This window comes from Salmo salar, chromosome 18 (genome assembly GCF_965601325.2).
Source record: "Salmo salar chromosome 18, fSalSal1, whole genome shotgun sequence".
Lineage (NCBI taxonomy): Eukaryota > Metazoa > Chordata > Actinopteri > Salmoniformes > Salmonidae > Salmo > Salmo salar.
In genome coordinates this window covers 36,667,501-36,693,105 of record NC_138308.1, presented here as the reverse complement: position 1 = coordinate 36,693,105, position 25,605 = coordinate 36,667,501, and the positions used below count along the sequence as shown (strand labels likewise).

Below are 25,605 nucleotides of genomic sequence, written 5' to 3'. Positions count from 1 at the left end.
GAAAGTCCAGCAAGCACCAGGACCGTCTCCTAAAGTTGATTCAGCTGCAGGATCGGGGCACCACCAGTACAGAGCTTGCTCAGGAATGGCAGCAGGCAGGTGTGAATGCATCTGCACGCACAGTGAGGCGAAGACTTTTGGAGGATGGCCTGGTGTCAAGAAGGGCAGCAAAGAAGCCACTACTCTCCGTGAAAAACATCAGGGACAGACTGATATTCTGTAAAAGGTACAGGGATTGGACTGCTGAGGACTGGGGTAAAGTCATTTTCTCTGATGAATCCCCTTTCAGATTGTTTGGGGCATCCGGAAAAAGCTTGTCCGGAGAAGACAAGGTGAGCGCTACCATCAGTCCTGTGTCATGCCAACAGTAAAGCATCCTGAGACCATTCATGTGTGGGGTTGCTTCTCAGCCAAGGGAGTGGGCTCACTCACAATTTTACCTAAGAACACAGCCATGAATAAAGAATGGTACCAACACATCCTCCGAGAGCAATTTCTCCCAACCATCCAGGAACAGTTTGGTGATGAACAATGCCTTTTCCAGCATGATGGAGCACCTTGCCATAAGGCAAAAGTGATAACTAAGTGGCTCGGGGAACAAAACGTTGATATTTTGGGTCCATGGCCAGGAAACTCCCCAGACCTTAATCCCATTGAGAACTTGTGGTCAATCCTCAAGAGGTGGGTGGACAAACAAAAACCCACAAATTCTGACAAACTCCAAGCATTGATTATGCAAGAATGGGCTGCCATCAGTCAGGATGTGGCCCAGAAGTTAATTGACAGCATGCCAGGGCGGATTCTAGAGGTCTTGAAAAAGAAGGGTCAACACTGCAAGTATTGACTCTTTGCATCAACTTCATGTAATTGTCAATAATAGCCTTTGACACTTATGAAATGCTTGTAATTATACTTCATATTCCATAGTAACATCTGACAAAAATATCTAAAGACACTGAAGCAGCAAACTTCGTGGAAATGAATATTTGTGTCATTCTCAACTTTTGGCCACGACTGTACATATAGTGCCTTCAGAAAGTATTTACACCCCTTGACTTTTTCCAAATGTTGTTGTTTTCCAGCCTGAATTTCAAATGGATGAAATAGTAGATGTTTTTTGACTGGCCTAAACACAATAAACAATAAAGTGGAATTATTGAATATCCCTTTGAGCATGGGGAAGTTATTCATCACATTTTGGATGGTGTGTCAATACACCCAGTCACTACAAAGATACAGGATCAGTTGCCGGAGAGGAAGGAAACCATTCAGGGATTTCACCATGAGGTCAATGGTGACTTTAAAACAGTTACAGAGTTTAATGGCTGTGATAGCAGAGAACTGAGGATGGATCAACAACATTGTAGTTACTCCACAATACTAACCTAATTGACAGAGTGCTTACCAAGAAGACAGTGAATGTTCCTGAGTGGCCGAGTTACAGTTTTGACTTAAATCTACTTGAACATCTATGTCAAGACCTGAAAATAGTTGTGTAGCAATGATCAACAACCAACTTGACAGAGTTTGAAGAATTTTGAGAAGAATAATGGGCAAATGTTGCACAATCCAGGTGTGCAAAGCTCTTAGAGACTTACCCAGAAAGACTCACAGCTGTATTCACTGCCAAAGGTGATTCTAACATTTATTGACTCAGAGGTGTGAATACTTATGTGAATGAGATATTTCTGTATTTCATTTTCAATAAATTTGCAAACATTTCTAATAACACGTTTTTTTTCTTTGTCATTATGGGGTACTGTGATGTCATTATGGGGTACTGTGTGTAGATGGATGAGAAGAGCATCTATTTAACCCATGTTGAATTCAGGTTGTAGCACAACAAAATGGGTAATAAGTCAAGGGGTATGAATACTTTCTGAAGGCACTTTTGAACTGGGTAAAACAGTATCTCAACATTGTTAAAGTGACCAGGGGGATACCTAGTCAGTTGTACAACTGAAGGCCTTCAATACTTTCCCAGTGTTCAAAGACGAAATGTAAACTGAACTAAAATATAAACACAACATGTAAAGTGTTGGTATCATGTTTCATGAGCTGAAATAAAAGATCCCAGACATGTTTAATACGCACAAAAAGCTTATTTCTCGCAAACTTTGTACACTAATTTGTTTACATCCCTGTTAGTGAGCATATCTCCTTTGCCAAGATAATCCATCCACCTTACAGGTGTGGCATATCAAGAAGCTGATTAAACATTATGATCATTACACAGGTGCATTACACAGAAAACACTGGAGAACCCCCTAACCCTCTGGCCATGCTGAAGAACCCCCTAACCCTCTGGCCATGCTGAAGGACCCCCTAACCCTCTGGCCATGCTGAAGAACCCCCTAACCCTCTGACCATGCTGAAGGACCCCCTAACCCTCTGGCCATGTTGAAGAACCCCCTAACCCTCTGACCATGCTGAAGGACCCCCTAACCCTCTGGCCATGTTGAAGAACCCCCTAACCCTCTGACCATGCTGAAGGACCCCCTAACCCTCTGGCCATGCTGAAGGACCCCCTAACCCTCTGGCCATGTTGAAGAACCCCCTAACCCTCTGGCCATGCTGGAAAACCCCCTAACCCTCTGGCCATGCTGAAGAACCCCCTAACCCTCTGGCCATGTTGAAGAACCCCCTAACCCTCTGGCCATGCTGGAAACCACTGAAGGACCCCCTAACCCTCTGGCCATGCTGGAGAACCCCCTAACCCTCTGGCCATGCTGGAAAACACTGAAAAAAAACCTAACCCTCTGGCCATGCTGGAGAACCCCCTAACCCTCTGGCCATGCTGAAGAACCCCCTAACCCTCTGGCCATGCTGGAGAACCCCCTAACCCTCTGGCCATGCTGGAAAACACTGAAAAACCCCCTAACACTCTGACCATGCTGAAGAACCCCCTAACCCTCTGGCCATGCTGGAGAACCCCCTAACCCTCTGGCCTTTCTGAAGAACCCCCTAACCCTCTGGCCATGCTGGAGAACCCCCTAACCCTCTGGCCATGCTGAAGAACCCCCTAACCCTCTGGCCATGCTGGAGGACCCCCTAACCCTCTGGCCATGCTGGAGGACCCCCTAACCCTCTGGCCATGCTGAAGAACCCTCTGGCCATGCTGGAGGGACCCCCTAACCCTCCAACAACCCCCTAACCCTCTGGCCATGCTGGAAAACACTGAAGTCTTCTTAGGGATAGGCGTCCCGCTTAGCGGGGCAACTTCCGGTGAAACTGGAGGGCGCGCAATTCAAATAATAATCATTAAAATGATGGATATTAAACATTTAGGTACATACAAGTGTATTATATCGGTTGAAAGCTTAAATTCTTGTTAATCTAACTGCACTGTCCAATTTACAGTAACCATTACAGCGAAAGCATGCCATGCAATTGTTTGAGGACGGTGCCCATTTATATCCCAAAAAGTCAGTTTAGTTGGCGCCATCGATTTGAGTAATCCACTCGTTCAACATGCAGAGAAAGGAATCCGAAAATCTTCCCCTAAACTTTGTTTCAACGAGTCAGAATATGTTTCTATTTACTCCTCAGATACCCTAAAATGTAATCAAACTATAATATTTGTTACGGAAAGAAGTATTTTCAATAGGAAACCGATTTTAGCAGGTGTGTCTTGTCTTCATGGCGCACGCAAACACGAATTTCCAAGACTGTGTCCCTGCATTAAAACTGATATTTCTTATTCGTTTTGGAAGTTACAAGCCTGGGACCTTGAACATAGACTGCTGACACCCTGTAGAAGCCATAGGAATTGCATCCTGGGAGCTAGAATTGAGTATGCCCTTATACTTGCCATTGTAAGGACATGGTCTCTCCAACAAACAAAAAAATTCTGGTTGGTTTTTCTTTGGATTTTCTCCTACCATATCTATTGTGTTATAGTCGCCTACATTATTTTAACATTTCTACAAACTTCAAAGTGTTTTCTTTCCAATGGCACCAATTATATGCATATCCTGACATGCCCAAAGCATATCCTTTGGGCACGTCATTCAGGTGGAAATTGTGAAAAAGGGGCCTAGCCCTAAGAAGTGTTTAATTTAGGAGACGTTTAGTTCTCATTTAGTGTGTTTCTCTCTCTCTCTCCCTCTCTCCATCTCTCTCCCCCTCCCCCTTCCTTCCTCTCTCCCCCTCTCGCGGCCTGAGGCCTTCTTTGTTTATACAGAGCTCTCATAATCACCTAACTTCTCCCTTGTCAGTCATCTCAAATCCCCTCCCCCTCTTCCCTTTCTCCTCCATCTCGTCCTCCACCCCTTTCTCTCTCTCTCTCTCTCTTCCTCCACATCTCTCTCGCTCCAGCAATATCCCAGGCTGGCCAATAGAGGGGGTAGTTCAGCCACTGCAGCCATATGAAGGCCTGTTTCTGTCTAGATGGACTGCTACCACTGTCAGCCACCATAGATAGACCTCTCACTAGGAACTTAAAGGGATAGTGCCAGCATGCTAGCAGTTCCTGTAGACTTCCAGTCATTCCGCTAACGCTAGTTAGCAATGGCTCCAGAAACGACATTCAACTTCCTTCAAACTGCACACAAAGACATAAAAATGAAATCCATGAGTCAGTCTGACTCTGGTTTAGTAGAAAAACAGGTCTTTGAAAAAATGTTGCATCAGAAGATACCAGCTTCATCTGATCAAGGTTCTATCGACTCTAGTGTCTTAGTGCTAGGCGAGGGCAAAAGCCTGCACTTCCCTGTATCTCCCCAGGACCAGGGTTAGTGAACACTGATTATATACCAGTGTCATTTGTGTCCGTGTTTTGTTTGGGTGAATACTCAGAGCCAAATGAACATTACTGATATAACAACCCCCCCCCAGCCATTCATAACAAGTTAGACCAGTTAGAGCTCCATTGGTTCTGGTGAGACAGACAGATGGGAGTGGATTTGTTGGGATTTGGCGTCTGGGCTACGGGACCCTCCCATTGGTTAAGCCGAGTTCCGATAAGACTTCAAAGGGCGGAGCTAATTAATAATATGTTTACATTATCCACGCTCATACGCAGCTTTGAGTCTGACCCCTCATTACTCTGTGTGTGTGTGTGTGTGTGTGTGTGTGTGTGTGGTGTGTGTGTGTGTGTGTGTGTGTGTGTGTGTGTGTGGGGGGGGGGGGGCAGTGTGCCCATCCAGCCCCCTAATTAAAAAACTAATTGGATAAGATAAATGAGACATTGTGAACTTTGTTGTTGAACATTGTTGGCATGAAAGAAACAATTCAATGTCGTATAAGAATCAGGACTCACTATAAATCAATGTCAAAAGTGAAGAACAAAATGCTAACTATGACTCCCTCTTCCTGCTATTGTTCTCTCTCTCTATCCCTCTCTATCCCTCTCCCTCTCTATCCCTCTCTATCCCTCTCCCTCTCTATCCCTCTCTATCCCTCTCTCTCTCTATCCCTCTCTATCCCTCTCCCTCTCTATCCCTCTCTATCCCTCTCCCTCTCTATCCCTCTCTATCCCTCTCTATCCCTCTCCCTCTCTATCCCTCTCTATCCCTCTCACTCTCTATCCCTCTCTATCCCTCTCTATCCCTCTCCCTCTCTATCCCTCTCTATCCCTCTCCCTCTCTATCCCTCTCTATCCCTCTCCCTCTCTATCCCTCTCTATCCCTCTCTATCCCTCTCTATCCCTCTCTATCCCTCTCTATCCCTCTCCCTCTCTATCCCTCTCTATCCCTCTCCCTCTCTATCCCTCTCTATCCCTCTCCCTCTCTATCCCTCTCTATCCCTCTCTATCCCTCTCCCTCTCTATCCCTCTCTATCCCTCTCCCTCTCTATCCCTCTCTATCCCTCTCCCTCTCTATCCCTCTCTATCCCTCTCCCTCTCTATCCCTCTCTATCCCTCTCCCTCTCTATCCCTCTCTATCCCTCTCCCTCTCTATCCCTCTCTATCCCTCTCCCTCTCTATCCCTCTCTATCCCTCTCACTCTCTATCCCTCTCTATCCCTCTCCCTCTCTATCCCTCTCTATCCCTCTCCCTCTCTATCCCTCTCTATCCCTCTCTCTCTCTATCCCTCTCTATCCCTATCCCTCTCTATCCCTCTCCCTCTCTATCCCTCTCTATCCCTCTCACTCTCTATCCCTCTCTATCCCTCTCCCTCTCTATCCCTCTCTATCCCTCTCCCTCTCTATCCCTCTCTATCCCTCTCCCTCTCTATCCCTCTCTATCCCTCTCCCTCTCTATCCCTCTCTATCCCTCTCCCTCTCTATCCCTCTCTATCCCTCTCCCTCTCTATCCCTCTCTATCCCTCTCCCTCTCTATCCCTCTCTATCCCTCTCCCTCTCTATCCCTCTCTATCCCTCTCACTCTCTATCCCTCTCTATCCCTCTCCCTCTCTATCCCTCTCTATCCCTCTCCCTCTCTATCCCTCTCTATCCCTCTCCCTCTCTATCCCTCTCTATCCCTCTCCCTCTCTATCCCTCTCCCTCTCTATCCCTCTCTATCCCTCTCCCTCTCTATCCCTCTCCCTCTCTCTACAGCCCAGTCCTATCCCGAGCCCAGTGCTTGGTGGGAAGCCCAACGCTAGCCAATCCCTGCTGGCCTGGTGCCGTGAGGTCACAAAGAATTACCGCGGAGTCAAGATTACCAACTTCACCACATCCTGGAGGAACGGCCTGGCATTCTGCGCCCTTCTCCATCACTTCAGACCTGATTACATGTGAGTTATACACACACACACTCCTACACTCAAGAGTCCATATGGGAAACCTAATGATCTATCTAGAGAAGAGAGCACAGGATAAAGCATCAAAGGTGTGTGTGTGTGTGTGTGTGTGTGTGTGTGTGTGTGTGTGTGTGTGTGTGTGTGTGTGTGTGTGTGTGTGTGTGTGTGTGTGTGTGTGTTGTGTGTGTGTGTGTGTGTGATTGTTGTGTTATTCTAGTATTTTCCACTCTATTAGTTTAGCTGATTGAGCTGCTGTGAAATTGCATGTTACAGTTCTAATGCCATTACATGTGACGCATATCTAATCACACCCTCCTCTCTCCCGCCCGCCCTCTCTCTCTCTCTCCCCCTCTCTCTCCCCCTCTCTCTCTCTCTCTCTCTCTGTTCTCTCTCTCTCTCTCTGTTCTCTCTCTCTCTGACCTCTCTGTTCTCTCTCTCTCTCTGATCTCTCCTCTGTTCTCTCTCTCTCTGACCTCTCTGTTCTCTCTCTCTCTGATCTCTCCTCTGTTCTCTCTCTCTCTGATCTTTCCTCTGTTCTCTCTCTCTCTGACCTCTGTTCTCTCTCTGTCTCTGACCTCTCCTCTGTTCTGTCTCTCTCTCTGACCTCTCCTCTGTTCTGTCTCTCTCTGACCTCTCCTCTGTTCTGTCTCTCTCTCTGACCTCTCCTCTGTTCTGTCTCTCTCTCTGACCTCTCCTCTGTTCTGTCTCTCTCTCTGACCTCTCCTCTGTTCTGTCTCTCTCTCTGACCTCTCCTCTGTTCTGTCTCTCTCTCTGACCTCTCCTCTGTTCTGTCTCTCTCTGACCTCTCCTCTGTTCTGTCTCTCTCTGACCTCTCCTCTGTTCTGTCTCTCTCTCTGACCTCTCCTCTGTTCTCTCTCTCTGACCTCTCCTCTGTTCTGTCTCTCTCTCTGACCTCTCCTCTGTTCTGTCTCTCTCTGACCTCTCCTCTGTTCTGTCTCTCTCTCTGACCTCTCCTCTGTTCTGTCTCTCTCTCTGACCTCTCCTCTGTTCTCTCTCTCTCTCTGACCTCTCCTCTGTTCTGTCTCTCTCTCTGACCTCTCCTCTGTTCTGTCTCTCTCTCTGACCTCTCCTCTGTTCACTCTCTCTCTGACCTCTCCTCTGTTCTGTCTCTCTCTCTGACCTCTCCTCTGTTCTGTCTCTCTCTCTGACCTCTCCTCTGTTCTGTCTCTCTCTCTGACCTCTCCTCTGTTCTGTCTCTCTCTCTGACCTCTCCTCTGTTCTGTCTCTCTCTGACCTCTCCTCTGTTCTGTCTCTCTCTCTGACCTCTCCTCTGTTCTGTCTCTCTCTCTGACCTCTCCTCTGTTCTGTCTCTCTCTCTGACCTCTCCTCTGTTCTGTCTCTCTCTGACCTCTCCTCTGTTCTGTCTCTCTCTCTGACCTCTCCTCTGTTCTCTCTCTCTCTGACCTCTCCTCTGTTCTGTCTCTCTCTCTGACCTCTCCTCTGTTCTGTCTCTCTCTCTGACCTCTCCTCTGTTCTGTCTCTCTCTCTGACCTCTCCTCTGTTCTCTCTCTCTCTGATCTTTCCTCTGTTCTCTCTCTCTCTGACCTCTGTTCTCTCTCTGTCTCTGACCTCTCCTCTGTTCTGTCTCTCTCTCTGACCTCTCCTCTGTTCTGTCTCTCTCTGACCTCTCCTCTGTTCTGTCTCTCTCTCTGACCTCTCCTCTGTTCTGTCTCTCTCTCTGACCTCTCCTCTGTTCTGTCTCTCTCTGACCTCTCCTCTGTTCTGTCTCTCTCTCTGACCTCTCCTCTGTTCTGTCTCTCTCTCTGACCTCTCCTCTGTTCTCTCTCTCTCTCTGACCTCTCCTCTGTTCTGTCTCTCTCTCTGACCTCTCCTCTGTTCTCTCTCTCTCTGACCTCTCCTCTGTTCTGTCTCTCTCTCTGACCTCTCCTCTGTTCTGTCTCTCTCTCTGACCTCTCCTCTGTTCTGTCTCTCTCTCTGACCTCTCCTCTGTTCTGTCTCTCTCTCTGACCTCTCCTCTGTTCTGTCTCTCTCTCTGACCTCTCCTCTGTTCTGTCTCTCTCTCTGACCTCTCCTCTGTTCTGTCTCTCTCTCTGACCTCTCCTCTGTTCTGTCTCTCTCTCTGACCTCTCCTCTGTTCTGTCTCTCTCTCTGACCTCTCCTCTGTTCTCTCTCTCTGACCTCTCCTCTGTTCTCTCTCTCTCTGACCTCTCCTCTGTTCTGTCTCTCTCTCTGACCTCTCCTCTGTTCTGTCTCTCTCTCTGACCTCTCCTCTGTTCTCTCTCTCTCTGAACTCTCCTCTGTTCTGTCTCTCTCTCTGACCTCTCCTCTGTTCTGTCTCTCTCTGACCTCTCCTCTGTTCTGTCTCTCTCTCTGACCTCTCCTCTGTTCTCTCTCTCTGACCTCTCCTCTGTTCTCTCTCTCTCTGACCTCTCCTCTGTTCTCTCTCTCTCTCTGACCTCTCCTCTGTTCTCTCTCTCTCTGACCTCTCCTCTGTTCTGTCTCTCTCTGACCTCTCCTCTGTTCTGTCTCTCTCTGACCTCTCCTCTGTTCTGTCTCTCTCTCTCTGACCTCTCCTCTGTTCTCTCTCTCTGACCTCTCCTCTGTTCTGTCTCTCTCTCTGACCTCTCCTCTGTTCTCTCTCTCTCTGACCTCTCCTCTGTTCTGTCTCTCTCTGACCTCTCCTCTGTTCTGTCTCTCTCTCTGACCTCTCCTCTGTTCTCTCTCTCTGACCTCTCCTCTGTTCTGTCTCTCTCTGACCTCTCCTCTGTTCTGTCTCTCTCTCTGACCTCTCCTCTGTTCTGTCTCTCTCTCTGACCTCTCCTCTGTTCTCTCTCTCTCTGACCTCTCCTCTGTTCTGTCTCTCTCTCTGACCTCTCCTCTGTTCTGTCTCTCTCTCTGACCTCTCCTCTGTTCTGTCTCTCTCTCTGACCTCTCCTCTGTTCTGTCTCTCTCTCTGACCTCTCCTCTGTTCTGTCTCTCTCTCTGACCTCTCCTCTGTTCTGTCTCTCTCTCTGACCTCTCCTCTGTTCTGTCTCTCTCTCTGACCTCTCCTCTGTTCTCTCTCTCTCTCTGACCTCTCCTCTGTTCTGTCTCTCTCTGACCTCTCCTCTGTTCTGTCTCTCTCTCTGACCTCTCCTCTGTTCTCTCTCTCTGACCTCTCCTCTGTTCTGTCTCTCTCTCTGACCTCTCCTCTGTTCTCTCTCTCTCTGACCTCTCCTCTGTTCTCTCTCTCTCTCTGACCTCTCCTCTGTTCTCTCTCTCTCTGACCTCTCCTCTGTTCTGTCTCTCTCTGACCTCTCCTCTGTTCTCTCTCTCTCTGACCTCTCCTCTGTTCTGTCTCTCTCTCTGACCTCTCCTCTGTTCTGTCTCTCTCTCTGACCTCTCCTCTGTTCTGTCTCTCTCTGACCTCTCCTCTGTTCTGTCTCTCTCTCTGACCTCTCCTCTGTTCTGTCTCTCTCTCTGACCTCTCCTCTGTTCTCTCTCTCTCTGACCTCTCCTCTGTTCTGTCTCTCTCTCTGACCTCTCCTCTGTTCTGTCTCTCTCTCTGACCTCTCCTCTGTTCTGTCTCTCTCTCGGACCTCTCCTCTGTTCTGTCTCTCTCTCTGACCTCTCCTCTGTTCTGTCTCTCTCTCTGACCTCTCCTCTGTTCTGTCTTTCTCTCTGACCTCTCCTCTGTTCTGTCTCTCTCTCTGACCTCTCCTCTGTTCTGTCTCTCTCTCTGACCTCTCCTCTGTTCTGTCTCTCTCTCTGACCTCTCCTCTGTTCTGTCTCTCTCTGACCTCTCCTCTGTTCTCTCTCTCTCTGACCTCTCCTCTGTTCTGTCTCTCTCTCTGACCTCTCCTCTGTTCTGTCTCTCTCTCTGACCTCTCCTCTGTTCTGTCTCTCTCTCTGACCTCTCCTCTGTTCTGTCTCTCTCTCTGACCTCTCCTCTGTTCTGTCTCTCTCTCTGACCTCTCCTCTGTTCTGTCTCTCTCTCTGACCTCTCCTCTGTTCTGTCTCTCTCTCTGACCTCTCCTCTGTTCTGTCTCTCTCTCTGACCTCTCCTCTGTTCTCTCTCTCTGACCTCTCCTCTGTTCTGTCTCTCTCTCTGACCTCTCCTCTGTTCTGTCTCTCTCTCTGACCTCTCCTCTGTTCTGTCTCTCTCTCTGACCTCTCCTCTGTTCTGTCTCTCTCTCTGACCTCTCCTCTGTTCTGTCTCTCTCTCTGACCTCTCCTCTGTTCTCTCTCTCTGACCTCTCCTCTGTTCTGTCTCTCTCTCTGACCTCTCCTCTGTTCTGTCTCTCTCTGACCTCTCCTCTGTTCTGTCTCTCTCTCTGACCTCTCCTCTGTTCTCTCCAGAGACTACAAGGCCCTCAATCCTCAGGATATTAAGGAAAACAACAAAAAGGTAAGTGTCTGCTGCCCTCTGTGCCGCTCACACACACACACACACACACACACACACACACACACACACACACACACAGGCTTTGCACAAGTGTTTCCAGGCTTTGCACCAAAGGTGTTTGGGCCAAACACTGGTTTCCACCTCCGAGGCAACTGTTCTGATTATGCAGAGGTTGTTGACACTTCTCTGTCCAAGTGTCAGTGTCAGCCCTGGTGATGGAAATACTGGTCCTGTAGAGGAATAACACCATTACTGGTCCTGTAGTGGAATAACACCATTACTGGTCCTGTAGTGGAATAAGACCGTTACTGGTCCTGTAGTGGAATAACACCGTTACTGGTCCTGTAGTGGAATAACACCGTTACTGGTCCTGTAGTGGAATAACACCATTACTGGTCCTGTAGTGGAATAACACCGTTACTGGTGCTGTAGTGGAATAACACCATTACTGGTCCTGTAGAGGAATAACACCATTACTGGTCCTGTAGTGGAATAACACCATTACTGGTCCTGTAGTGGAATAAGACCGTTACTGGTCCTGTAGTGGAATAACACCGTTACTGGTCCTGTAGTGGAATAACACCATTACTGGTCCTGTAGTGGAATAACACCGTTACTGGTGCTGTAGAGGAATAACACCATTACTGGTCCTGTAGTGGAATAAGACCGTTACTGGTCCTGTAGTGGAATAACACCGTTACTGGTCCTGTAGTGGAATAACACCATTACTGGTCCTGTAGTGGAATAACACCGTTACTGGTGCTGTAGAGGAATAACACCATTACTGGTCCTGTAGTGGAATAACACCATTACTGGTCCTGTAGTGGAATAAGACCGTTACTGGTCCTGTAGTGGAATAACACCGTTACTGGTCCTGTAGTGGAATAACACCATTACTGGTCCTGTAGTGGAATAACACCGTTACTGGTGCTGTAGAGGAATAACACCATTACTGGTCCTGTAGTGGAATAAGACCGTTACTGGTCCTGTAGTGGAATAACACCGTTACTGGTCCTGTAGTGGAATAACACCATTACTGGTCCTGTAGTGGAATAACACCGTTACTGGTGCTGTAGAGGAATAACACCATTACTGGTGCTGTAGTGGAATAACACCGTTACTGGTGCTGTAGAGGAATAACACCATTACTGGTGCTGTAGAGGAATAAGACCGTTAGTGAGTTTTGTCTTGCTCGCCTTTTGTCCGCATACACAATTAGAGGGTTAGAGGGTTGGAGAGGTAGAGGGTATGGGGCGGAGGGGTAGAGGGTATGGGGCGGAGGGGTAGAGAGTATGGGGCGGAGGGGTAGAGAGTATGGGGTGGAGGGGTAGAGGGTATGGGGTGGAGGGGTAGAGGGTATGGGGCGGAGGGGTAGAGGGTATGGGGCGGAGGGGTAGAGGGTATGGGGTGGAGGGTTAGAGGGTATGGGGCGGAGGGGTAGAGAGTATGGGGCGGAGGGGTAGAGGGTATGGGGCGGAGGGGTAGAGGGTATGGGGCGGAGGGGTAGAGAGTATGGGGCGGAGGGGTAGAGAGTATGGGGTGGAGGGGTAGAGGGTATGGGGTGGAGGGGTAGAGGGTATGGGGCGGAGAGGTAGAGAGTATGGGGTGGAGGGGTAGAGGGTATGGGGTGGAGGGGTAGAGGGTATTGGGCGGAGGGGTAGAGGGTATGGGGTGGAGGGGTAGAGAGTATGGGGTGGAGGGTTAGAGGGTATGGGGCGGAGGGGTAGAGAGTATGGGGCGGAGGGGTAGAGGGTATGGGGCGGAGGGGTAGAGGGTATGGGGCGGAGGGGTAGAGAGTATGGGGTGGAGGGGTAGAGGGTATGGGGCGGAGGGGTAGAGGGTATGGGGCGGAGGGGTAGAGGGTATGGGGCGGAGGGGTAGAGGGTATGGGGCGGAGGGGTAGAGAGTATGGGGCGGAGGGGTAGAGAGTATGGGGCGGAGGGGTAGAGGGTATGGGGTGGAGGGGTAGAGGGTATGGGGCGGAGGGGTAGAGAGTATGGGGTGGAGGGGTAGAGGGTATGGGGTGGAGGGGTAGAGGGTATGGGGTGGAGGGGTAGAGAGTATGGGGTGGAGGGGTAGAGGGTATTGGGCGGAGGGGTAGAGGGTATGGGGTGGAGGGGTAGAGAGTATGGGGTGGAGGGTTAGAGGGTATGGGGCGGAGGGGTAGAGAGTATGGGGCGGAGGGGTAGAGGGTATGGGGTGGAGGGGTAGAGGGTATGGGGCGGAGGGGTAGAGAGTATGGGGCGGAGGGGTAGAGGGTATGGGGCGGAGGGGTAGAGGGTATGGGGCGGAGGGGTAGAGAGTATGGGGTGGAGGGGTAGAGGGTATGGGGTGGAGGGGTAGAGGGTATTGGGCGGAGGGGTAGAGGGTATGGGGTGGAGGGGTAGAGAGTATGGGGTGGAGGGGTAGAGAGTATGGGGTGGAGGGGTAGAGGGTATTGGGCGGAGGGGTAGAGGGTATTGGGCGGAGGGGTAGAGGGTATGGGGCGGAGGGGTAGAGAGTATTGGGCGGAGGGGTAGAGAGTATGGGGTGGAGGGGTAGAGGGTATTGGGCGGAGGGGTAGAGAGTATGGGGTGGAGGGGTAGAGGGTATGGGGCGGAGGGGTAGAGAGTATTGGGCGGAGGGGTAGAGAGTATTGGGCGGAGGGGTAGAGAGTATGGGGTGGAGGGGTAGAGAGTATTGGGCGGAGGGGTAGAGAGTATGGGGTGGAGGGGTAGAGAGTATGGGGTGGAGGGGTAGAGGGTATGGGGCGGAGGGGTAGAGAGTATTGGGCGGAGGGGTAGAGAGTATTGGGCGGAGGGGTAGAGAGTATGGGGTGGAGGGGTAGAGAGTATTGGGCGGAGGGGTAGAGAGTATTGGGCGGAGGGGTAGAGGGTATGGGGTGGAGGGGTAGAGAGTATGGGGTGGAGGGTTAGAGGGTATGGGGCGGAGGGGTAGAGAGTATGGGGCGGAGGGGTAGAGGGTATGGGGTGGAGGGGTAGAGGGTATGGGGCGGAGGGGTAGAGAGTATGGGGCGGAGGGGTAGAGGGTATGGGGCGGAGGGGTAGAGGGTATGGGGCGGAGGGGTAGAGAGTATGGGGTGGAGGGGTAGAGGGTATGGGGTGGAGGGGTAGAGGGTATTGGGCGGAGGGGTAGAGGGTATGGGGTGGAGGGGTAGAGAGTATGGGGTGGAGGGGTAGAGGGTATTGGGCGGAGGGGTAGAGGGTATTGGGCGGAGGGGTAGAGGGTATTGGGCGGAGGGGTAGAGGGTATGGGGCGGAGGGGTAGAGAGTATTGGGCGGAGGGGTAGAGAGTATGGGGTGGAGGGGTAGAGGGTATTGGGCGGAGGGGTAGAGAGTATGGGGTGGAGGGGTAGAGGGTATGGGGCGGAGGGGTAGAGAGTATTGGGCGGAGGGGTAGAGAGTATTGGGCGGAGGGGTAGAGAGTATGGGGTGGAGGGGTAGAGAGTATTGGGCGGAGGGGTAGAGAGTATGGGGTGGAGGGGTGGAGGGGTAGAGAGTATGGGGTGGAGGGGTAGAGGGTATGGGGCGGAGGGGTAGAGAGTATTGGGCGGAGGGGTAGAGAGTATTGGGCGGAGGGGTAGAGAGTATGGGGTGGAGGGGTAGAGAGTATTGGGCGGAGGGGTAGAGAGTATTGGGCGGAGGGGTAGGGGGAAAGTCACCTCTGAGAGGTATAGTATCATAAATAGACGACCTGCCGTGTGTGTGTGTGTGTGTGTGTGTGTGTGTGTGTGTGTGTGTGTGTGTGTGTGTGTGAGTGTGTGAGTGTGTGAGTGTGTGAGTGAGTGAGTGAGTGAGTGAGTGAGTGAGTGAGTGAGTGAGTGAGTGAGTGAGTGAGTGAGTGAGTGAGTGAGTGAGTGAGTGAGTGTGTGTGTGTGTGTGTGTGATAAATGCCTGTGTGGGTGAGGGGACACATGTAAGATGTGTGTGTGGTTTCATGGACCAGGCCTTGCAATGATGTAATCCTGTTTACAGCTGTCTTCCTTCTTTCATTCAGCCCTTCTCTCGTTCCTCCTCTCAACCCATTGAGGAATTTGCTGCGAGACGGGGCCTGACAAATAGGCTTTCACACACACACACACTCCCTGGTCCCAAAAACCGTACCACACTTCTGTATGGGGAGTAGAAAGAGAAAGATGTGTGAGACGTAGAGAGGTAATGTAGCTACAACAAGAGGAGAGAGGTAATGTAGTCACATCAACAAGGGGAGAGAGAGAGGTAATGTAGCTACAACAAGAGGAGACCGGTAATGTAGTCACATCAACAAGGCAGAGAGAGGTAATGTAGTCACATCAACAAGGGAGAGAGAGGTAATGTAGTCACATCAACAAGGGAGAGAGAGGTAATGTAGCCACAACAAGAGGAGACGTAGCTACAACAAGAGGAGAGAGGTAATGTAGTCACATCAACAAGGGGAGAGAGAGGTAATGTAGCCACAACAAGCGGAGAGAGGTAATGTAGCCACAACAAGCGGAGAGAGGAAATGTAGCCACAACAAGGGGAGAGAGAGGTAATGTAGCCACATCAACAAGGGGAGAGAGAGGTAATGTAGCCACATCAGCAAGGGGAGAGAGGGGTCATGTAGCCATGGCAACAAGGGGAGAGGTAATGTAGTCACGGCAACAAGGGGAGAGAGGTAATGTAGTCACGGCAACAAGGTGAGAGAGAGGTAATGTAGCCACATCAACAAGGGGGGAAAGAGAGGTAATATAGTCACATCAACAAGGGGGGAAAGAGAGGTAATGTAGCTACATCAACAAGAGGAGAGAGGTATTGTAGCCACATCAGCAAGGGGAGAGAGATAATATAGTCACATCAACAAAGGGGGGAAGAGAGGTAATGTAGCCACAAACAAGTGGAGAGAGGTAATATAGCCACATCAAGAGAGAGGTAATGTAGCCACAACAAGAGGAGAGAGGTAATGTAGCCACAACAAGCGGAGAGAGGTAATATAGTCACATCAACAACGGGAGAGAGAGAGGTAATGTAGCCACAACAAGCGGAGAGAGGTAATATAGTCACATCAACAAGGGGAGAGGTAATGTAGCTACAACAAGAGGAGAGAGGGAGAGAGAGAGGTAATGTAGTCACATCAACAAGAGGAGAGAGGTAATGTAGCCACAACAAGAGGAGAGAGGTAATATAGCCACAGAGGAGAGAGGTAATGTAGCCACACAAATAGGAGGGTGAAAGGTAATGTAGTCACAACAAGAGGAGCGAGGTAATGTAGTCACATCAACAAGTGGAGAGAGGTAATGTAGCTACATCAACACAACATCAACACCAGGTCAAATGGCAACCATGTGAATCACAATAAACAGAAGGAATATTTTCTGATCTTTCTGATTTTATAATCACAGTTGTCATTTGTATAGAATACAACGAGGAATTTGAACTCCAATGGTTAGACCTCTCTTCACCGTTGTGAATAATCCGTGTGAGTGCTCGGGGCGCCTAAACCTGGTCCTCCCTCAGCAGCACACTGCCTCATATCAGATATCATGGGGAATTACTTCTGCTTTTTCTCATTACACACAAAAACACACACACACACACAGCGCAGTGTGTTCATTCATTGATAATGGATCTTTTCAAAGGCCATGATGATAAAAACTCAAAATATTCTCCTGTTATTGATTGTCCTTATCAGTCATATTTCAATGGTCTGTCTGTCTGTCTCTGGGGTTACTGCACCGTGCAATCACTTCTTACACAAGAAGGGGGGAGGAGGAAGGGGGGAGGAGGAAGAGGGGGAGGGTGTCTTGTCATTTAGATAGAAATCAATGGTTTGACTCTCTTCTCCTCCATTTTGACTTTCCCCCTCTATTCTGCTCTCTTCCACTCTCTTTCTCCGTCTCCGTCTCCCTCCTCTCTCTCTTTTAACTTCCTTATTTCTCTATACTGTACCACAGGAATCAACTAGATTTAACTTGGGGCGGCAGCGTAGCCTAGTGGTTAGAGTGTTGGACTAGTAACCTAAAGGTTGCAAGATCAAATCCCCGAGCTGACAAGGCAGTTAACCCACTGTTCCTAGGCTGTCATTGTAAATAAGAATTTGTTCTTAACTGACTTGCCTAGTTAAATATTTCTCTATACTGTACACCAGGGGTCATCAACTAGATTTAACTTCCTTATTTATCTATACTGTACACCAGGGGTCATCAACTAGATTTAACTTCCTTATTTATCTATACTGTACACCAGGGGTCATCAACTAGATTTAACTTCCTTATTTATCTATACTGTACACCAGAGGTCATCAACTAGATTTAACTTCCTTATTTATCTATACTGTACACCAGGGGTCATCAACTAGATTTAACTTCCTTATTTATCTATACTGTACACCAGGGGTCATCAACTAGATTCAGCCGCCAGCTGGTCGGGGGTCGGAACATAATTACAGATCATTTGTAGACTTCAAATTGACCACAAGAAGCCCTAAACAGACATCATATTTGACTGAAACATCTTTTATAATCGAGCTAACATATGATCACGTCTCTCTATTACACGTGGGAATACTGGAACAGAGTTCCAAAATGTAAATCACTTGGAGACTATTTATTTCCTGGTGTTCGTTGTCTTCTATGTTCAACAATGAACATGCACATTTTTTTCAAGTATTTTATTTTTTACCTAGAAACTTGGGGGGGCTAATAAAAACACCTGCCGGCCTCCAGTTGGGGGGAACCCTGCTGTACTCTGGGTAATTTACACACTGCCTGCAGTAGAGTACAGAATGTTGGTGAACCCTGCTGTACTCTGGGTAAATTACACACTGCCTGCAGTAGAGTACAGAATGTTGGTGAACCCTGCTGTACTCTGGGTAAATTACACACTGCCTGCAGTAGAGTACAGAATGTTGGTGAACCCTGCTGTACTCTGGGTAATTTACACACTGCCTGCAGTAGAGTACAGAATGTTGGTGAACCCTGCTGTACTCTGGGTAAATTACACACTGCCTGCAGTAGAGTACAGAATGTTGGTGAACCCTGCTGTACTCTGGGTAAATTACACACTGCCTGCAGTAGAGTACAGAATGTTGGTGAACCCTGCTGTACTCTGGGTAATTTACACACTGCCTGCAGTAGAGTACAGAATGTTGGTGAACCCTGCTGTACTCTGGGTAAATTACACACTGCCTGCAGTAGAGTACAGAATGTTGGTGAACCCTGCTGTACTCTGGGTAAATTACACACTGCCTGCAGTAGAGTACAGAATGTTGGTGAACCCTGCTGTACTCTGGGTAAATTACACACTGCCTGCAGTAGAGTACAGAATGTTGGTGAACCCTGCTGTACTCTGGGTAAATTACACACTGCCTGCAGTAGAGTACAGAATGTTGGTGAACCCTGCTGTACTCTGGGTAAATTACACACTGCCTGCAGTAGAGTACAGAATGTTGGTGAACCCTGCTGTACTCTGGGTAAATTACACACTGCCTGCAGTAGAGTACAGAATGTTGGTGAACCCTGCTGTACTCTGGGTAAATTACACACTGCCTGCAGTAGAGTACAGAATGTTGGTGAACCCTGCTGTACTCTGGGTAAATTACACACTGCCTGCAGTAGAGTACAGAATGTTGGTGAACCCTGCTGTACTCTGGGTAATTTACACACTGCCTGCAGTAGAGTACAGAATGTTGGTGAACCCTGCTGTACTCTGGGTAAATTACACACTGCCTGCAGTAGAGTACAGAATGTTGGTGAACCCTGCTGTACTCTGGGTAAATTACACACTGCCTGCCTGCAGTAGAGTACAGAATGTTGGTTAACCCTGCTGTACTCTGGGTAAATTACACACTGCCTGCCTGCAGTAGAGTACAGAATATTGGTGAACCCTGCTGTACTCTGGGTAAATTACACACTGCCTGCAGTAGAGTACAGAATGTTGGTTAACCCTGCTGTACTCTGGGTAAATTACACACTGCCTGCAGTAGAGTACAGAATGTTGGTGAACCCTGCTGTACTCTGGGTAATTTACACACTGCCTGCAGTAGAGTACAGAATGTTGGTGAACCCTGCTGTACTCTGGGTAAATTACACACTGCCTGCCTGCAGTAGAGTACAGAATATTGGTGAACCCTGCTGTACTCTGGGTAAATTACACACTGCCTGCAGTAGAGTACAGAATGTTGGTTAACCCTGCTGTACTCTGGGTAAATTACACACTGCCTGCAGTAGAGTACAGAATGTTGGTGAACCCTGCTGTACTCTGGGTAATTTACACACTGCCTGCAGTAGAGTACAGAATGTTGGTGAACCCTGCTGTACTCTGGGTAATTTACACACTGCCTGCAGTAGAGTACAGAATGTTGGTGAACCCTGCTGTACTCTGGGTAAATTACACACTGCCTGCAGTAGAGTACAGAATGTTGGTGAACCCTGCTGTACTCTGGGTAAATTACACACTGCCTGCAGTAGAGTACAGAATGTTGGTGAACCCTGCTGTACTCTGGGTAATTTACACACTGCCTGCAGTAGAGTACAGAATGTTGGTGAACCCTGCTGTACTCTGGGTAAATTACACACTGCCTGCAGTAGAGTACAGAATGTTGGTGAACCCTGCTGTACTCTGGGTAAATTACACACTGCCTGCAGTAGAGTACAGAATGTTGGTGAACCCTGCTGTACTCTGGGTAAATTACACACTGCCTGCAGTAGAGTACAGAATGTTGGTGAACCCTGCTGTACTCTGGGTAAATTACACACTGCCTGCAGTAGAGTACAGAATGTTGGTGAACCCTGCTGTACTCTGGGTAATTTACACACTGCCTGCAGTAGAGTACAGAATGTTGGTGAACCCTGCTGTACTCTGGGTAAATTACACACTGCCTGCAGTAGAGTACAGAATGTTGGTGAACCCTGCTGTACTCTGGGTAAATTACACACTGCCTGCCTGCAGTAGAGTACAGAATGTTGGTTAACCCTGCTGTACTCTGGGTAAATTACACACTGCCTGCCTGCAGTAGAGTACAGAATATTGGTGAACCCTGCTGTACTCTGGGTAAATTACACACTGCCTGCAGTAGAGTACAGAATGTTGGTTAACCCTGCTGTACTCTGGGTAAATTACACACTGCCTGCAGTAGAGTACAGAATGTTGGTGAACCCTGCTGTACTCTGGGTAATTTACACACTGCCTGCAGTAGAGTACAGAATGTTGGTGAACCCTGCTGTACTCTGGGTAAATTACACACTGCCTGCAGTAGAGTACAGAATGTTGGTGAACCCTGCTGTACTCTGGGTAAATTACACACTGCCTGCAGTAGAGTACAGAATGTTGGTGAACCCTGCTGTACTCTGGGTAATTTACACACTGCCTGCAGTAGAGTACAGAATGTTGGTGAACCCTGCTGTACTCTGGGTAATTTACACACTGCCTGCAGTAGAGTACAGAATGTTGGTGAACCCTGCTGTACTCTGGGTAATTTACACACTGCCTGCAGTAGAGTACAGAATGTTGGTGAACCCTGCTGTACTCTGGGTAATTTACACACTGCCTGCAGTAGAGTACAGAATGTTGGTGAACCCTGCTGTACTCTGGGTAATTTACACACTGCCTGCAGTAGAGTACAGAATGTTGGTGAACCCTGCTGTACTCTGGGTAATTTACACACTGCCTGCAGTAGAGTACAGAATGTTGGTGAACCCTGCTGTACTCTGGGTAATTTACACACTGCCTGCAGTAGAGTACAGAATGTTGGTGAACCCTGCTGTACTCTGGGTAAATTACACACTGCCTGCAGTAGAGTACAGAATGTTGGTGAACCCTGCTGTACTCTGGGTAATTTACACACTGCCTGCAGTAGAGTACAGAATGTTGGTGAACCCTGCTGTACTCTGGGTAAATTACACACTGCCTGCAGTAGAGTACAGAATGTTGGTGAACCCTGCTGTACTCTGGGTAAATTACACACTGCCTGCAGTAGAGTACAGAATGTTGGTGAACCCTGCTGTACTCTGGGTAATTTACACACTGCCTGCAGTAGAGTACAGAATGTTGGTGAACCCTGCTGTACTCTGGGTAAATTACACACTGCCTGCAGTAGAGTACAGAATGTTGGTGAACCCTGCTGTACTCTGGGTAAATTACACACTGCCTGCAGTAGAGTACAGAATGTTGGTGAACCCTGCTGTACTCTGGGTAATTTACACACTGCCTGCAGTAGAGTACAGAATATTGGTGAACCCTGCTGTACTCTGGGTAAATTACACACTGCCTGCAGTAGAGTACAGAATGTTGGTGAACCCTGCTGTACTCTGGGTAATTTACACACTGCCTGCAGTAGAGTACAGAATGTTGGTGAACCCTGCTGTACTCTGGGTAATTTACACACTGCCTGCAGTAGAGTACAGAATGTTGGTGAACCCTGCTGTACTCTGGGTAATTTACACTCTGCCTGCAGTAGAGTACAGAATGTTGGTGAACCCTGCTGTACTCTGGGTAAATTACACACTGCCTGCAGTAGAGTACAGAATGTTGGTGAACCCTGCTGTACTCTGGGTAATTTACACACTGCCTGCAGTAGAGTACAGAATGTTGGTGAACCCTGCTGTACTCTGGGTAAATTACACACTGCCTGCAGTAGAGTACAGAATGTTGGGGAACCCTGCTGTACTCTGGGTAATTTACACACTGCCTGCAGTAGAGTACAGAATGTTGGTGAACCCTGCTGTACTCTGGGTAATTTACACACTGCCTGCAGTAGAGTACAGAATGTTGGTGAACCCTGCTGTACTCTGGGTAATTTACACACTGCCTGCAGTAGAGTACAGAATGTTGGTGAACCCTGCTGTACTCTGGGTAAATTACACACTGCCTGCAGTAGAGTACAGAATGTTGGTGAACCCTGCTGTACTCTGGGTAATTTACACACTGCCTGCAGTAGAGTACAGAATGTTGGTGAACCCTGCTGTACTCTGGGTAAATTACACACTGCCTGCAGTAGAGTACAGAATGTTGGTGAACCCTGCTGTACTCTGGGTAATTTACACACTGCCTGCAGTAGAGTACAGAATGTTGGTGAACCCTGCTGTACTCTGGGTAATTTACACACTGCCTGCAGTAGAGTACAGAATGTTGGTGAACCCTGCTGTACTCTGGGTAATTTACACACTGCCTGCAGTAGAGTACAGAATGTTGGTGAACCCTGCTGTACTCTGGGTAAATTACACACTGCCTGCAGTAGAGTACAGAATGTTGGTGAACCCTGCTGTACTCTGGGTAATTTACACACTGCCTGCAGTAGAGTACAGAATGTTGGTGAACCCTGCTGTACTCTGGGTAATTTACACACTGCCTGCAGTAGAGTACAGAATGTTGGTGAACCCTGCTGTACTCTGGGTAATTTACACACTGCCTGCAGTAGAGTACAGAATGTTGGTGAACCCTGCTGTACTCTGGGTAAATTACACACTGCCTGCAGTAGAGTACAGAATGTTGGTGAACCCTGCTGTACTCTGGGTAATTTACACACTGCCTGCAGTAGAGTACAGAATGTTGGTGAACCCTGCTGTACTCTGGGTAAATTACACACTGCCTGCAGTAGAGTACAGAATGTTGGTGAACCCTGCTGTACTCTGGGTAAATTACACACTGCCTGCAGTAGAGTACAGAATGTTGGTGAACCCTGCTGTACTCTGGGTAAATTACACACTGCCTGCAGTAGAGTACAGAATGTTGGTTAACCCTGCTGTACTCTGGGTAAATTACACACTGCCTGCCTGCAGTAGAGTACAGAATGTTGGTGAACCCTGCTGTACTCTGGGTAAATTACACACTGCCTGCCTGCAGTAGAGTACAGAATGTTGGTGAACCCTGCTGTACTCTGGGTAAATTACACACTGCCTGCCTGCAGTAGAGTACAGAATGTTGGGGAACCCTGCTGTACTCTGGGTAAATTACACACTGCCTGCAGTAGAGTACAGAATGTTGGTGAACCCTGCTGTACTCTGGGTAAATTACACACTGCCTGCCTGCAGTAGAGTACAGAATGTTGGGGAACCCTGCTGTACTCTGGGTAAATTACACACTGCCTGCAGTAGAGTACAGAATGTTGGTGAACCCTGCTGTACTCTGGGTAAATTACACACTGCCTGCAGTAGAGTACAGAATGTTGGTGAACCCTGCTGTACTCTGGGTAAATTACACACTGCCTGCCTGCAGTAGAGTACAGAATGTTGGTGAACCCTGCTGTACTCTGGGTAATTTACACACTGCCTGCAGTAGAGTACAGAATGTTGGTGAACCCTGCTGTACTCTGGGTAATTTACACACTGCCTGCAGTAGAGTACAGAATGTTGGTGAACCCTGCTGTACTCTGGGTAAATTACACACTGCCTGCAGTAGAGTACAGAATGTTGGTGAACCCTGCTGTACTCTGGGTAATTTACACACTGCCTGCAGTAGAGTACAGAATGTTGGTGAACCCTGCTGTACTCTGGGTAAATTACACACTGCCTGCAGTAGAGTACAGAATGTTGGTGAACCCTGCTGTACTCTGGGTAAATTACACACTGCCTGCAGTAGAGTACAGAATGTTGGTGAACCCTGCTGTACTCTGGGTAAATTACACACTGCCTGCAGTAGAGTACAGAATGTTGGTTAACCCTGCTGTACTCTGGGTAAATTACACACTGCCTGCCTGCAGTAGAGTACAGAATGTTGGTGAACCCTGCTGTACTCTGGGTAAATTACACACTGCCTGCCTGCAGTAGAGTACAGAATGTTGGTTAACCCTGCTGTACTCTGGGTAAATTACACACTGCCTGCAGTAGAGTACAGAATGTTGGTGAACCCTGCTGTACTCTGGGTAAATTACACACTGCCTGCCTGCAGTAGAGTACAGAATGTTGGGGAACCCTGCTGTACTCTGGGTAAATTACACACTGCCTGCAGTAGAGTACAGAATGTTGGTGAACCCTGCTGTACTCTGGGTAAATTACACACTGCCTGCCTGCAGTAGAGTACAGAATGTTGGTGAACCCTGCTGTACTCTGGGTAAATTACACACTGCCTGCAGTAGAGTACAGAATGTTGGTTAACCCTGCTGTACTCTGGGTAAATTACACACTGCCTGCAGTAGAGTACAGAATGTTGGTTAACCCTGCTGTACTCTGGGTAAATTACACACTGCCTGCCTGCAGTAGAGTACAGAATGTTGGTGAACCCTGCTGTACTCTGGGTAAATTACACACTGCCTGCAGTAGAGTACAGAATGTTGGTTAACCCTGCTGTACTCTGGGTAAATTACACACTGCCTGCCTGCAGTAGAGTACAGAATGTTGGTGAACCCTGCTGTACTCTGGGTAAATTACACACTGCCTGCAGTAGAGTACAGAATGTTGGTTAACCCTGCTGTACTCTGGGTAAATTACACACTGCCTGCAGTAGAGTACAGAATGTTGGTGAACCCTGCTGTACTCTGGGTAAATTACACACTGCCTGCAGTAGAGTACAGAATGTTGGTTAACCCTGCTGTACTCTGGGTAAATTACACACTGCCTGCCTGCAGTAGAGTACAGAATGTTGGTGAACCCTGCTGTACTCTGGGTAAATTACACACTGCCTGCCTGCAGTAGAGTACAGAATGTTGGTTAACCCTGCTGTACTCTGGGTAAATTACACACTGCCTGCAGTAGAGTACAGAATGTTGGTGAACCCTGCTGTACTCTGGGTAAATTACACACTGCCTGCCTGCAGTAGAGTACAGAATGTTGGGGAACCCTGCTGTACTCTGGGTAAATTACACACTGCCTGCAGTAGAGTACAGAATGTTGGTGAACCCTGCTGTACTCTGGGTAAATTACACACTGCCTGCCTGCAGTAGAGTACAGAATGTTGGTGAACCCTGCTGTACTCTGGGTAAATTACACACTGCCTGCAGTAGAGTACAGAATGTTGGTTAACCCTGCTGTACTCTGGGTAAATTACACACTGCCTGCAGTAGAGTACAGAATGTTGGTTAACCCTGCTGTACTCTGGGTAAATTACACACTGCCTGCCTGCAGTAGAGTACAGAATGTTGGTGAACCCTGCTGTACTCTGGGTAAATTACACACTGCCTGCAGTAGAGTACAGAATGTTGGTGAACCCTGCTGTACTCTGGGTAAATTACACACTGCCTGCAGTAGAGTACAGAATGTTGGTGAACCCTGCTGTACTCTGGGTAAATTACACACTGCCTGCAGTAGAGTACAGAATGTTGGTGAACCCTGCTGTACTCTGGGTAAATTACACACTGCCTGCAGTAGAGTACAGAATGTTGGTGAACCCTGCTGTACTCTGGGTAAATTACACACTGCCTGCAGTAGAGTACAGAATGTTGGTGAACCCTGCTGTACTCTGGGTAAATTACACACTGCCTGCAGTAGAGTACAGAATGTTGGTGAACCCTGCTGTACTCTGGGTAAATTACACACTGCCTGCAGTAGAGTACAGAATGTTGGTGAACCCTGCTGTACTCTGGGTAAATTACACACTGCCTGCAGTAGAGTACAGAATGTTGGTGAACCCTGCTGTACTCTGGGTAAATTACACACTGCCTGCA

General features: G+C 48.6%; 1 protein-coding gene across 5 annotated transcripts in view; it reads left to right on the top strand.

Annotated features, from left to right (window-relative positions):
* Window positions 1-25,605, top strand: part of ehbp1 (EH domain binding protein 1) — a 477,797-nt gene that overhangs the window by 358,622 nt on the left and 93,570 nt on the right. For all 5 annotated transcript variants that reach the window (XM_082964936.1, XM_082964937.1, XM_082964939.1 and 2 more), the window contains 2 exons: window positions 6,499-6,677; window positions 11,004-11,052. In XM_082964936.1, the coding sequence (XP_082821062.1) occupies window positions 6,499-6,677; window positions 11,004-11,052 (228 nt within the window). The remainder of the gene's footprint in view (window positions 1-6,498; window positions 6,678-11,003; window positions 11,053-25,605) is intronic.